The sequence below is a fragment of the Empidonax traillii genome, unplaced genomic scaffold (assembly GCF_003031625.1).
Source record: "Empidonax traillii isolate 1590-97213 ecotype Southwest subspecies unplaced genomic scaffold, ASM303162v1 scaffold56:size2478089, whole genome shotgun sequence".
Lineage (NCBI taxonomy): Eukaryota > Metazoa > Chordata > Aves > Passeriformes > Tyrannidae > Empidonax > Empidonax traillii.
The window spans coordinates 1,797,350-1,812,102 of record NW_020955249.1 but is presented as its reverse complement, the minus strand read 5'-3'; the positions used below and the strand labels follow the sequence as shown (position 1 = coordinate 1,812,102).

Sequence of the window (14,753 nt, the reverse complement as noted above, 5' to 3'; positions counted from 1 at the left end):
ATGATGGGAAGGGGGCTGAGGATAAAAGCAACTGGCAGCTGTCCCTGTGAGCTCTGCAAAGGAGATTCAGGCAAACCTCTCTGGAATAATACTCGGAATTTATAACATTAGGCAGATGGTATTTGACTTGCTGCTCTCCATACATAATCCTGAAAGGTCTGTGCCAGTTCTCTAGTGTTATAATACTGGTTTGCATGTTACAAGAAACCTGAAGCAGCATCAATAAAGTGGTCTCACAGGGCCAGTTTGCTGACACTGTTCATGCCCTTAATGCATACAAGGTTATCTTTAATGGCAGAAAGTACCTTTTTATCACTCCCCAATGACTGTAGGGGAGACGATGGATCCTCTGACCTTATTGCCCATACAGCATGAGCTTCGGCTGAAGGATGGTCAAAGAGAAACTTTGCTTTTGAAGTAGGAGAGATGTATTTCCTTACTTTGTTTCATCTTTTTTTCAGACAAGACTGCGTTCAGTCCTGCCTACAGGATGACTTCTCCTTGTCCCTGCCATGATTTGCCAGATTTCATCAGGAAAGTAGCTGGTGTTTAGGTAGAAATTGCAGTGCCAGCCTTGCCTACTACAGAGGTAATGTATGTAAGTGACTGTGAAGGGACACTATGCTCCAGCTCTCCACAGTGTGTGTACAGAGAGGGAAATAAAGACTTCAGGGCTGCCTAAATATGTGTTTCTGTCTATACATATGACTCTGAGATTAGCTCAGCTGATTAGAGCATGGTGCTAATAACACCAAGGTCATGGATTTGGTCCCTGTACAGGCCATTCACTTAAGAGTTAGACTTGATGATCCTTGTGGGTCCCTTCCAATTCAGAATATTATGTGAAATACTTGGTAGATAATGCACACCCTCTAAAAACAGCTTTACAGTCACATGACAACACATATGATATTTTAAGGTATTACATGTTTTCCACATTTCAGATCTTCTGCTACACCTCTCATGCAAAGAAAGCAGAGTGGTGAATCCTGTGAATCCTCCGATGGCAAAAGAGAACTCTCCAAGGGCAAAAGAACAAGGCACAGAGATACCTTCATCGACTACAGCAGCAGTTCCTAGATCACAGCATCTCCAGGCAGAGAGCACGGGAGAGAACCAACACCTGTTCTCCCGCTAGTTTCTTGGCATTACCTGAACACACAGAAAGAGAAATACATAAACATTGTACAGAATATGTGGCTGTTAAAGTGGATAGCGCATGCCAGTGACAGAACTTTTAAGACCATGTGCAGTATGTGTGAGAAAAATGGACCTGTCAGGTAACATCGTACAACCCCGTGTAGCTTCAAGGGATGAAGACTGCTCAATTTTTAATTTCTCTTGTGAATAATTCAACACAGGGGTAAGAAATCTTCTTGAATAGATGAAAGATAAGAGATAAAGGCCTCCTGCTCCTATTCATATTCAAAATCACTGCCCAGCCAACTGGGTCTGTCCATACAAAGTACAAGTTTCCACATCCAGCTTTTTCTTGCAAAGTCTGAATAACCTGGATTAGTTAGAAACCTGTTCTATGCTGGTCACGAAAGACATTAAAATTCAAACATTCAAATAAGTATTTAAGATATTTAAATTTCTGATTATTTAAAATATATGGAGTTTTACCTAAACTGAAACATACTGTGAATTTTCCCAGCTGTTCCTGAGCAATGACTTCCCTAAGCCAAGTTGCAAAAAAAAACACTGTCTGTCATAACTATTTAAAATCTTAAAAAAAAAAAAAAAATCCCCATATCAGGGCAAGGGTGAACTTTTAAAAATTTGATCAAACTGTATTCAAGTTCATCTTGATTTAAAGGATGATAAAAATAAAACATATGATTTTACTATTATTCCAGCACAGCTGATTAGGATGTTTGTACTTCCCAGGGAGCACTCACCCCAAAAGGTCTATTATAAGAAATGTGCAATCACAGGTTTTTTTACTGAAAATATGTGTTTATCTTTAATCACATCTTTAATTGCATCTGAGTCAGGATGTCTGCAAGGCCAAAAAGCATCTGCAGTGGTGAGGTGGATAACCAAATAATGGTAAGACATGACTCCTAAACTGTATGGACTATAGTCACTTCAAATACGCATGAACATTAGTAGGACTGAAGTATTTCCATCTTTGATTGCCAGTTTGTTGCTAGACAGGTTACTTAAAATGATGAAAAGCCTAAATCTAGTACTTAAGCAGGAGCAGTGCTTTTTTTTAGACTGTGAAAAATGCTGAGTTTCTTCTTAATATATTATGACATACGAGCATGTTGTTTGAATATCTAATAAAAAGTAACATTGTTTAAAAGGAACTAGCCGGAAGTAAATTTCAGGTGTAAAATAAGCAAAAGCAGGGACGAAAATGAACAGTTTTTTGAGGAAACTTCTTTAGTTCATGTAAAGCTTACAGTGGGATAGCAGAATATTGGAGGCAATAAGGGGTAAGTCTTTTCTTACAAGTTGCTGAGCAGCAAAATCCTTGGTTAAATTGCAAGCATGCCATATTCCAAATGCAGGTGCGCACATCTGGTGGGGAGAAGGCTGGCACATGCACCACAGAGGTGTGTAATCACATCCTCATCAGTAAGCAGCATCAGCACTCACCAGTTAACAAAGGAACTGACTGGTGAAAACTGAAAAAAGATCTTTCACAATTTTTTTTTCTAAATCTGGTTGATTGACACTTTGCAATCTGTTCATTGAGAAAGACCTATTTTGGTAGATTTTGCTCTTATTGAGAACACTTTTTGTGAAAAGCTTGGGAAACTGTTGAAGTGTTTTGTGCTGTCAGTCTTCTAAGTGAAAAATGTACTTTTAAGATCAGTGGTGGTTTTTCATTTCCAGAGTTAAGATCCTGACAAAGAAGAATCAAGAATGGAAAAACATGTAAAACAAAACAAAACATTGTACTTCACCCAAACAGAAATATTTCTAAAACCATTAGCTTGCAAAATATTGAACTTGACTTTTCATTCAGACTTGAGTATTTTTTGAGCTCAGAAGTTTTTCATGAGATAGAAACAATTTTCCTTCTTATTCTATCCAGAGTGACCAGTCAGAAAAAAACACCCTGTTTTCTATTACTGTTTTTGTCCCAAAGTTTTTTTCTTCCCATATTTCATCTCTCTTATTTGCTTTTTTCCCTCCATTTTTCATCCTTTCCTTTCTTAAAATGCCCTATCTATTGCAAAGCAGAAGAAAATTGAGTCTGGAACCAAAGATGCTTTGCTCTTCCTCTCCTTTTTTCCTCTGTTTATTCGGAAGGAGTAAGAAAAGAGCTATATTAAGCTGAAATTTTATTCTGCTGTCCTCTGTTGAACAAAAGATAGTCCACTAAAGCCACTAAATCACAGATAACACTTCTCTGGGCAACATTATTAGGAACTGACAGCTGGAGATAAATGAAGATCTCATCTTTTAAAGAAAAAAGTACATTTAATTTCCTTTGTACATAAAATAGAGAGCACAGCATTGTGTATCTGAAGATAAAAAGAGACCCCCTGTATGCTGGGTGCCACCCTTAAGGGGATGTAACACTGGGTCTGTGTTTCTGAGCTTACATTTTACAGGGCATATTCAAATTCATTTAGAAACCACTATTTTTCAATTCTTGGTAGACGATGAACTTTAAAAAAAGAGGGTGACATTTTGCAGCCAGCTCCATTAGAAAAGAGCAGCTCAGAGACTGAACTGTTACATTTTAGGAGGAACACTGGAAGACAGAAAAAAGAGGATGGGTCTGTAGGGCAGAGAGATGGGTTTACCCCTGATCCTGCGGGGGATTAAGTGATACTCCTGGGAGCCACTGGGCCCCCTTCAGGTTGATACCATAATGGATTTGGTACTGTACACACACAATGGAGTTGGTATCGAACATCAAGGATCTCATCAACTACCTTGAAACAGGCATGCTAAAAAGGTATGGCCACTTTTTTCCACCGAGGCACATCATGCCAGACTCCAAGTATGCCAGGTAAAAGTGCATAAATTTCTCCTACAGAGGCACTGGCAACGCACAGTGCTCCCTTATTTCTGGGGACTTTTTTTGGTGTGGTTTTTTTTCTTTCTCAAGTGATCTGTGACTATGACACATATACTACTCACATTTGCAATGTATAACCATATTTTACATGTCCATTCTGCAGCACTACCAGCTGCTGCCTTGGTTAAACTTAATTTTAACACATCTCCTAAGCAGCATGGAAACCACGAGGGTGAAACTTTAATTGCCTGTGTTAAGCAAGACAGTTAAACAGGCAGTTAAAACACACATTCAACAAGAAAATATGGTCGGTCTGATTCCAGCGGTAGGAAAGACTGCTTTGGGCTCCTGGGGAGAGTACAAGTTCTAAGAAAAACATCTGTATGGAGTTTTTGTTTCTAAGTCTAGAGACTATTTGTGTGTTGGCTGAGTCTGGATGCAAGTCCTTGTAAAAAATGAAGGCCTAACAGTAAGTAATTACCTTCCTTTGATTAAACCCTTCTAGTTAGCTAGTCTAAAATTAGAGTGGAAATTTTTTTGTGAATCTTACTCCACTGAAGGATGAAAAGCGGTTTTCCACTGAAAACACTGACAATAAGCAGCCTTTGCAACCATAACAGCTTAAGGAAAATTTTTGGAACATATTTATGTAAAAATAGTTATTTTGCTTTCCTAAGACTTCAGATCATTCCAATTTTTTCTCTGTTTCTTCATTCTCTTTTTTTCTTTTCTTTTTTTTTTTTTTTTTAAACCCATGTGGATATAAAGCAGTTAGTAGCAAAGGATAATATTAGGCTTTCACATTTTTTGCAGAAATAAAACCCTCTGGAAAATACAGAATATAAAATGAAACTTGCCCTGGACTTGTGCTGGAAATTCAAACATAGCAACTCAGAGCAAATGCAAGATCATCAAGAAGTACAAGGGCCTGTGTAGTTATTTCAGAAGGTAAAATGTACTGTTTTAAGTTTCACCTATACATATACACATACAATGAAACAAGAAGTGTCCATGTAAAACATCCAGTGAACACTCACCTTTAAATCACTCCAAGTTGCTGCTTCTCTGTGAAGAAACGGATTTCTTCCTCTGCTTTCTGGGACTGGTCCCCAGGTTATGAGATAGGTTTAGATTGTTCTTCAGAAGTTTCTCCATTCTATATTCTGGTCTAAAACTCCCATCACTCATGTCCTATTACACTATAACCTACCTTTTTTGGGTAGCTGGACCCATTTTCAAGACCTTGGAGGATCACTATTAGCAAGACTGTTCCCTGCATTTTGATTCTCCAAGTTTTTATCAGTGACTGCTCATCCAGATGTATTTCGTAGCTTTGAAATTCAACTGCTGTGCTATTCAGTAGTTTAGAAGCCTCATTTGCACCACAGTAGCTACAGCTTTAGCTAAGGCTCTCCTTCATCTGTTACAGATGAATGAAGATATTGAGCGTGTTCTCTTTTGGGTCATCCATGTGCCCGCACATTCAAAGTGCTATAGAAAAACCACACTCAATAGGCAGGATCCGTCCACAGAATGATCTCACACAAAGAACAGGTCAACATTTGGAGCTGCAGACAGTTGCCACTGGGAACCATCCAGACAGATACCCATGTATCTGTGGTGCTGTGCTGACCTCTCCCTATCTCTGGAGTCACGTGCTCCCGATTCCCTGCACTTCTACACCCTACTGCTTTTCTTGTTACGTAAGACCGCAAAGACCAACCTGGCTATTTTTTTTTTCTTTTTTGAGAGAAAAACACTTTCTCCCTTATTGTCAAAATAGGGATTTTGAAATTAATTTTTCAGTCACACAGACACCTAGCCAGACTTCCTTCTTTTATTTCTCATTTCAGCAAACTGATTAGATCTGGCTTCTTCAGTCCTCTCTTTTACCCTTGTAATGCTTAATACCTCTCACTAAAGCCTTGTTTTCATTCCTCTCAGACCTGTATATGCCATTTACCAAAGAGGATGCAAAAATGTCAATCAGTGCCTCAGACTGACAGTTGCACTTAATTACCTCCAACACCCTCCAGCCACAGATGTGTAGAATTACAATTCAGGAATTGAACAAGGTTGTCTCCAGGTGCCTTGGAGATAACCAGAAGTGCTGTAAGTGGCTTTCAAAAGGGCAGTTCAAAGAAGCAGCCGAACTAAGCATGAGTTCTGAACCAACTGAAGTTTGCCTCTCCTGCTACTGTTATGAACTGTAATTGTCCACATTTCTGGAGTGCCTTCAACTAGGTTGCATGACAATTTAAGAGACTTAATTAGCTCTCAATGCACCTTTCAAAAGTATTACTTCCAATTCAATGGCTAAGAAAAGAATAGCATAAAACATGAAGCCACTATTCAAGTGCTTGGCAGTGAAGATAAATTGGTGAAATAGCTCTTCCCCTTTTATGAAAAGTACAGCTTCTGTTCCAGTTATTATTAGTTTTGGGGTTTTTTAATTCATAAATGAGTCAACAGCATTAATAAAAATGGTGGAATTTTATTTTAGTGGACTATCAATAGATATGGACTGTCTTTTAAAAGGAAAGTTGAAGAGGAGAGCAAGTTGGAAAGTTTTCCAACTACATGTCATTGTTTCTCAGAGGTGCTAAGATAAATCCATCATGATGGCACTTCAAAGGTAATTACAAATATGTCCACAGAAACTACAAGATTTAGTGCCTATGAAAAAGGGAAGGGTGGGAGGACCCCACAACCAGCAAACAATCCACTAAAACTGGGTTCTAAGTTATGACATAAGAAATGTTGTCCATATAAATAATTATTTACAACTGAATTAAAAAACTGATGAAATAAGATGACCGTTCCCAAAACAGTCTTTGCAGAAGATCAAATTACTAAATATACACAAGATATTTCAATGAGTATTTTGTTCATCAAGAAAACCGATAAGTTTAAGGGCTTCATGCAAGAGAAATATCTTTGCTTCTTCCCCAGAAGTCAATTTGAAAAATTAACTGGATGCTTCTTCATTGAATTCTCTCAGCAGAAGAGTTGGCATGATGTCCTCTAACAAACATTTAGCACACAGAGACAAATATAAAAAGACAAGCATTTCAGAAGAATCCATGAAAGATAAAAAATTTCTGTGCACATGCACAAATATGTAAGTAGTAATATATGTAAGATGAGCTTTGCCACTGCACGGTGGTTAAATAAGATTCTGCTACAATATTTACTAACAAAGAAACAGCACAGCTTTTAGTGAGGAAGAGTGTTTCCAACTGGAAGAAGTTCCAGTGCAGAGGTCCTGCCTGCAAGAAGGTATCAATAAACTAATCATAAAAATCTAAACACAGCTAAACAAATGTTATTTCACCACTTACCAGCTGACATTCTGTACATGCCTTTACACAGTCAAGTCCCTGAAAATGAAACACATGAGTATTATTTAGCCAAGAATGGACTTACTGCTCCAAACAGCTCATATGCCTGTGGAGTCCCTTCCAAGCTTAAAAGCCTGAAGTCAGGCAGTGGCTCCCTGAAAGCAGCATTTATCTGGTCACACACATCTAGATGACAGCACTGTTGTTCTCATTAGGATGACAACTTCTGGTACTGACAAGTGATTCTTGAAATGTTATTCCTTGCTGAAGCAGTTTTGAATATTAGAGATGAAAAACAACGGGATATTCTAAGTAGAATCATCAGGTTTTTTTAATTGAAAATTCACATATACAGCCTGTGGTACTCTGCAAATGGATGCAAACACAGAGCTTCATATAATACAGTGCCTTTTGGACTGATCTCACGGTTACTTATATATACACCAGCATGAACTGCTCAGTGCAATTGCTCCCATGTCTGTTCCTGACACTGGATTAAAAACTAAGTCCACCCAGAGACTTTTTTTTCAGAGGCACCAAAGTAGGCTTGTTCAGTCACTCTGCTTGAGACGGAGAGCCTCCCGCCGTTGCTTCTGAACAGTCCTGGAATCTTCCCACAGACTGGGTCCTCTGATGTTCTCCCAGTTATTCAAGTCAGACTTTTCCAACTTCTGCAGACAAACAACAGAAATAACAGTGTCAGCTTGAAAGATCCATGATTTAAAGTACTTTCATCTACCCTGCACAAGAAGTTCAACAAGAAGGAAAAAAATCTAGTCATTATCCATGCAGCTATGTAAATGAGCAGGATGGGCATTACTGCATCTGCTTATCAACAGATAAATAATATTTAAGGTCAGGAAGCAAAGCGGCATCTGAACACAACTGTGTTCAGATGATACACTTGGATCCCCTTTCTCTCTTCTCACCTTGTTTTCCAGATCTATTCTTCAACTACAAGTGTGCCAAGCACTGAAGTAGTATGAATGATAACCATCGGTATAGTTCAAACAGAAAAATAGCAATTAGTGACCTCAAGTATTCTGTCAGCAAAAATACAAAGCAGAGACAAATACAGAGAGAGACAGCAACAGTGCAAACCCCTTCAATACATGTGGTTTTAACTTGAGAGAGGTGTGCAATGCTTTCTGCTGACTAGTTTCCCATGGCACCCAGCCATCGCAGATAGGGCTCTTACGAAGCCATACATCAGATATCTGACTGAACTGTCAGATACTTAGAAACTTTAGATTTAATTATCCCTATCATCCCCACTCAGAACTACCAACAACTGCAATATTTATCTAGACTTAGAGGAACATAAAAGCAAAGAACAGGAGCCCTCCTGACCTCACCTACCAAGTGCTGCAGTTGAAGAATACAAACATACACTGCATCGTCACAGTCCTACAGGCAGAGGCATAGAAGTCCCTTCCCAGCAGACAGAGACCTAGAGTCTCACACACCAACCTGCGGAACAGCACATTGGACATAATGGGGAGACTGAGAGGGTCTGCACCACCGCCAGAATCAGGGCTGTTCTACTACTGAACAGAGCAACACTGCATACCATCAACGCAGTGGGACCTAAACCTCCGTTTTGTGATCAGGGCCTCATCTTAGCAAATGCTGTAAAAATATACCAGAAGATACTTAAACCTGCCCTGAGCATGAGGTCTAGTTTTCCAACTATCAATCATTCTGATAAATGGTAAACACTGAGGGACTTGAATAACAGTTGCAGAATAATTCAGCACCTATAACAGAATAGACCTCCTGCTATTAGTTCATGTTATGTAAAAGTTTCCTGCCACTTCTACAACTGAAGAAATTGCAATGAGGTTAGTCAGATATCAAAAGAAATTAGGCACCAATCTACAGAAGATGTATGAGAACACATGCACAAACACAGCAGACTTTCACAAGGTAGGAGCAACGGAACTATTTTGTACAGTAGAGTTGGTATAGGTCTTTCTGAAGAATTGTCTTGACTACTTTATACATCTTATGCTTAGCTGGTACTTCATTTCAAGTGGAAAGGATCTGAGCTGACATGGGAGGAGGGAGAAGGAGAAAGGTACTCATCATCCCATGCACCAGTGACTATCCCCTTTGATTGCAAATTCAGAATTTAACATCTGATTCTAATGGAAGCTTCAAGGAAACTACACTGAAGATAACATGTGCTTTAACAGAAGGGAAGCGTGCTGATTTTTTTAAACACAAAGGTATGACACAGCTGTGAGGATCTAAACTATTCCCAAAGGTGTTCAGCTCCCAAAATCTGAACAAGAATCAACTTTTGAAATAAGTACAAAACTTGTGGTATCTAAAGACAGGCTACATAAAGAAGTCTATAAAAAGAGACATGCGTACTGGAGATCCCTATCTAAAGTTCATATTATTTTGTCCCTGAAACTTTGCAAAGTCTTGTTAGAGAGGGAGTTTGTCCAAAAAAGGAATCATTTCAAAACTATACTATCTAAACAAACCAGTACCAGAAAGTATCTTGGCAGTTTCCAACAGAAATCATAAAGGTACCTAGAAAACACACTGGGATGTACTGATAGAATAAAACTACCAAGGGTTTGTACAATGAATGGCATTTCCTGAAAAGACTAATAAGATCTATTGATCAATTAAAATATAAAGAAATAAAGATTCTAATGCATACATAGACTGTATTTTTATTTTTTATTCTCATTATATTTATAGAGATCATTCATATTTTGTGTCATATATAAACATTGTGTAATGTCTTACTGCAATTCAAGAAGAAAGCAGCTCCCTTACTGGCATATGACAGCATCTGCAAAAATTAGTAGCTTGTGGGACAGGTATCAGTCATCAGAAGGCAGAATGATTAGACATTCCAATTTTCTGAACTGATGCTATCTTATTTTGGAATAATAAAGGACTCCTGTTACATGAGGATAAGCTTAAGAAGGAGTATACCTGCTGAAAGGGGACCTGAAAATCTTTTCTGCAATGCTTTCAAACTTCATCGCTATTTTCACATATATCTATGTGTTCTGGTTTTATCTGGGGTAGAGTTAATTTTCTTTATAGTAAGTAGCATGGAGCTATGTTGGACTTGTGATGGAAAGAGTAGTGTGGTAGCACAGAGATGTGCATTGGTAGGACAGAGATGTTTTTGTTACTGCTGAGCAGTACTCACTCACACAGTGCCAAGGCCTTTCCTGCTTCTCTCCCAACCTGCAGTGAGCTGGGGGTGCACAAGAGGGGACACAGCTGGGACAGCTGACCCTAATGGACCACAGGGATATCCCACACCATATGGCATCATGCTCAGCATATAAACCTGGGGTAAGAAGAAGGAACGGGGGACATTCAGAATGATGGGGTTTGTCTTTCAAAAGACAAAGGCTCCAGGTGATGGAGCCCTGCTTTCCTTGGGATGGCTGAACGCCTGCCTGCCCATGGGAAGTGGTGAATGAATTCCTTGTTTTGCTTTGCTTACACGCACAACTTTTGCTTTACATTTTAAACTGTCTTTATCTCAAGCCATGAGTTGTCTCACTTTCACCCTTTTGATTCTCTCCCCCATCCCATGGCGGGGGAGTGAGGGAGTGGCTGAGTGGGGCTCAGTTGCTGGCCCAGGACAGCAACTCACACGCAGCTGAATAAAACCAGTGACCTTTTTGCTTGTCACTGACAGGAAAATTCATACAACAGTATCACCCCATAATAAATGGCTACATTAAATGTAGGCTAAAGCCATGTACATAGCTACATTTTAAATTTGTCTTAGTGCTGAGAAGTAAGACCAGATCGGCAGTCCTTCTATCAATTAGATGCAGCACAAGCTGCAAAGTTACAAAGGACCTTCAGGTTGCCTGATATGTACAATGAGAATTCAGGCAAGCAGCTAGTTGTACTCTCAGATGAAGTCAACCTCTTTCATTCTATCTGGCTGGGTCTTTTTAAGTTCTTATTTTGTTTCTTTTCTTTATTTTGGCCACCTCGACTCTGCCTACCTAACTTGATAAAGACATCACATAAAGATGTTTAACTAATTCCAGCTTTTATGAAACTGAAATTCGTATGAACTGGAAGTAAAAACCCAGAAACTTTTTTCTCCCAATTCAAATGTACTAAATAGTCAATCATTGGAGACTACAATGAAATGTAATCAGATCAGATTGGTACCACTTTTCCTGCTTGTCTCAAATAGCCCAAAGGATATTGCAAAATTAGCTGTTTAAAGTAAGATCAGTATAGTCCATTAAATCTACTGATTCACTCCCTAAATCAGCTAAACTGCCTCTTAAGAGTACAGGACTGACAGAAGCTGTAAATTCAAGAAAAAAAATGCAGTTATGCAGACAAGCACCATGAAAAAGAAAAATATGTCCAACTGTTTGCCACACTTGACTTTTAAGACTTCTGTTAAACAGCTTGACTGGTGCAAAGGTACCAATAAGGACACAAAGAGACCTTCGCTTCTTAATTGCTGGTTCAAATGCCTGGCTTAAGTAATAGTCGTAATCCTCTGTCAGCCTTAAAATAAAATAAAATAAAATTTTAAAAAGAGTTTGAATTATACTCTTGCAGGATAGTCTTCATGCCACAATACACAAACTGAAGTCTGCAGAAATTCATTTCGAGCTCTTACTGCTCAGGCTGAGTTAATTCAAGGTGGCGACTTGCAAAAATGTTTGGCTTTATTCTCAGTTTCTCATATGTGAAAGGAGGGATAAGAGAACCCTGTTTACTGTACAGCTTGATGAAATAAATTCCGTGATGAGCACCACAGAAAGAAATGGCTCTAATTCAGAGAGACAATTATTTCCCGTCATTATAATAAGCAAACCCATTTGCAGGCAGAAGATGGGCCAAAGCAGTGTCCCTTTCAACTCAGAATATTCTGTGACTCTGTGAAAGAATAAACCAATTGAATAGTCTGCTTTTGCAAAGGTGTCAAAACAGCTTGAAGGTATACTGAGGAGCTCTATGATGATACATAGATGCACAGGTAGAGAATTAAGGCTAACACTGAATCTGCTGTCTTGTGCATGACTGAAAATCTTAACTTCATCATCACACTGATATGACCTTATTCTTACTACTCCTTCCCAGAGCCACCTTTTTGACATCTCATTTTCTTAACATAAACTTGGTGTTACTTACTTTGTTTAAGAAGTGACATAATTTAATATCTGCAATTAGTGATTTATTAATCTGTGATTTAATAGCCAGTGATTAGTGATTCTCAGATTAAAATGAAGCGTTTTATTCTAACCAGAGAATGTTTAGTTTTTATGTTATTAGTATACAAACAAGTAAGCAAGCAGCATACTATGGCCAGAATAAGATATTTTTTGTTTATTAAGGGAAGAAATGGGGGAAAGTTTTTGCTTTTAAGCATCCAGGGAGCTGCTTCTCTTTTTGGCTTTGCTGAAGACTGGCAAAAACCACAATGATGAAACCAGCAGAGGTTTTGTTGCTTACTTCAGTGGGATCCACTATCATTCATCTATGGCACAACTAATTAACCTATGGTGAACCGGTTTAAGAGATTCTTTCCCCATGGGTTATTTTCCCTTTAATTATGCCAATTCAACACTACCTGGGGCTGTGCTCCAATCATAAAAACAAACTAATTTTAGGAAAACAAATTCATACAGTTTATGAACAAATCCTATACAAGTATAGGACCGTGCAAACATTTGAACTGGCACAGCTGAAGGAATCATGGGGTGGAGAGAGAAAAGAAACATCCTCAAGTGACTATGCTGTAAAAGATGTGTATCAAAGAACTGCACTGCCAATATTTCTGTGCAATGTTTTCCCAATATGTAGCATGAGAGCAGAACTTGCCTCCATCTAAGAGCTGTCAGAGAGTTTAATTAATGTTCACAGAGTGCTCTCCTATTGTTTTGTGTGAAGGTGCTACAGTGATACAAATTGCTCACTAAACTAAACAATTATATCACTCAAAATGACATGATTATACAGACTTGAATTTTTAACATAACAGAATATAATATTAGACAGACTTGCATCAGGAATTAAGCTTTGCCGTGATTTCCTCCTAATTTACAAGCAGTTTTCCTTCTTAAAATTAAGAATCTCTTAAAGACCACATTAAATCTCAGAGGATAACCCAGTGCCATTTATAGACTACACCTGCAGATCACCCAAGATGGACTTCTCAGTCCAAACGATCCACAAGCTTTATGGGTAAAGTCAACAGAACTCATGCATGCGTCATTTACTTTCAGCATATCTTCTTAAGCAAAATAAAACTCAGAAAGATCCAGCATAAATAATAGCATGACTGGAGCAGTACAACTTCAAACGTCCAAAATTCAGCAAATTCTACTTCTAATTAAGAATGAAATACATTTAGGATAGTTTTCATTTCCCTTGTATACGAAAGTTTTATTAAGCTATGGTTACTGTGCCCCAGAAAGAGATGTGCTGGTTACTAAGATTCATCTCTAAATTTACAATTTGGGAGACCTAGCCAAGTTAGCAAGACCAAAGAATTTCCCAAGTCTGACTGCTTGATCCTGCTAACTAAACTTACCATACTAAACTTTGTAAAGGTATGTCCTAGTTACTGCAGCACAACTCTCTAAAAGAGGAGCAGCCAGGGATAGACTTTTGGGATGCTTGCAGCATTTTTTTCAACTATATAAAGGTGAACTTAACTGAAGGGGATGTGCAATCTTTAACAGTGCAGGAGACCAGCAAGAGCAAAAAATGACAGTTCTGTTGCTGCTAGAAAGAGCATACAGATTTCCACAGCATGTCCCTATCTGGAGCTCATAAAACCCTCCCATCAACACAGAAAAGGTTTATTTCAAACATCTTTCCAGAATACTTGGAAGTGTGGACAATTTCTTTACTTTCTGTATATAAAATCTGGCACAGTATGTCCTTCTAATGTAGATAAAAGATACTCTAATAAAAAAAAGAATGAGGTGTACTGGCATCAAAGAGTATTAGAATCATGAGTCACACATAGTGTTTCTTCTTCTGAAGAGATCTGAAAAACAAGCTTTTGCAGGTTTCTTATGTGAGAAGGAAAAGCTGTGATGAATACCACAGCGAAGGGCCAAGAGTTACCACAACAAGAAATGCTCAGTTTCCACTGTGAAATTACTAACAGTAGTGTGTGGGCATAGGAAAAGAAACAGCTAGAGAAGGTTTACAACAACAGCGTCAAATTAAACCTAAATCCATGCCATTAAGTAACCAATCCAAAGTAACCACACCCCTTCAAATCAGCAGTCAACCTTACTAAGAAATCCTGCTGAATTGGTGAGTTAAATCTTCTGCCTCTCACATGCTCCCCCTCTACCCTGGTCTCAGTACAGGTAACATTCACACAGAGTTAGTGTAGTTTAGGACTTCTGTTTCTCATCTACAGTTTCCTGCTCCTTTTCCTCTCGTCTCTC

General features: G+C 38.6%; 1 protein-coding gene across 1 annotated transcript in view; it reads right to left on the bottom strand.

The window, feature by feature from the left end:
- Positions 1–6,459: 6,459 nt before the first annotated feature.
- The window catches only part of LOC114055491 (cytochrome c oxidase assembly protein COX16 homolog, mitochondrial), a 49,872-nt gene continuing 41,578 nt past the window's right edge, over positions 6,460–14,753 (bottom strand). The window contains exon 4 of the mRNA XM_027879685.1: positions 6,460–7,997. Coding sequence (XP_027735486.1) covers positions 7,878–7,997 — 120 coding nt within the window. The 3' untranslated portion in view covers positions 6,460–7,877. The remainder of the gene's footprint in view (positions 7,998–14,753) is intronic.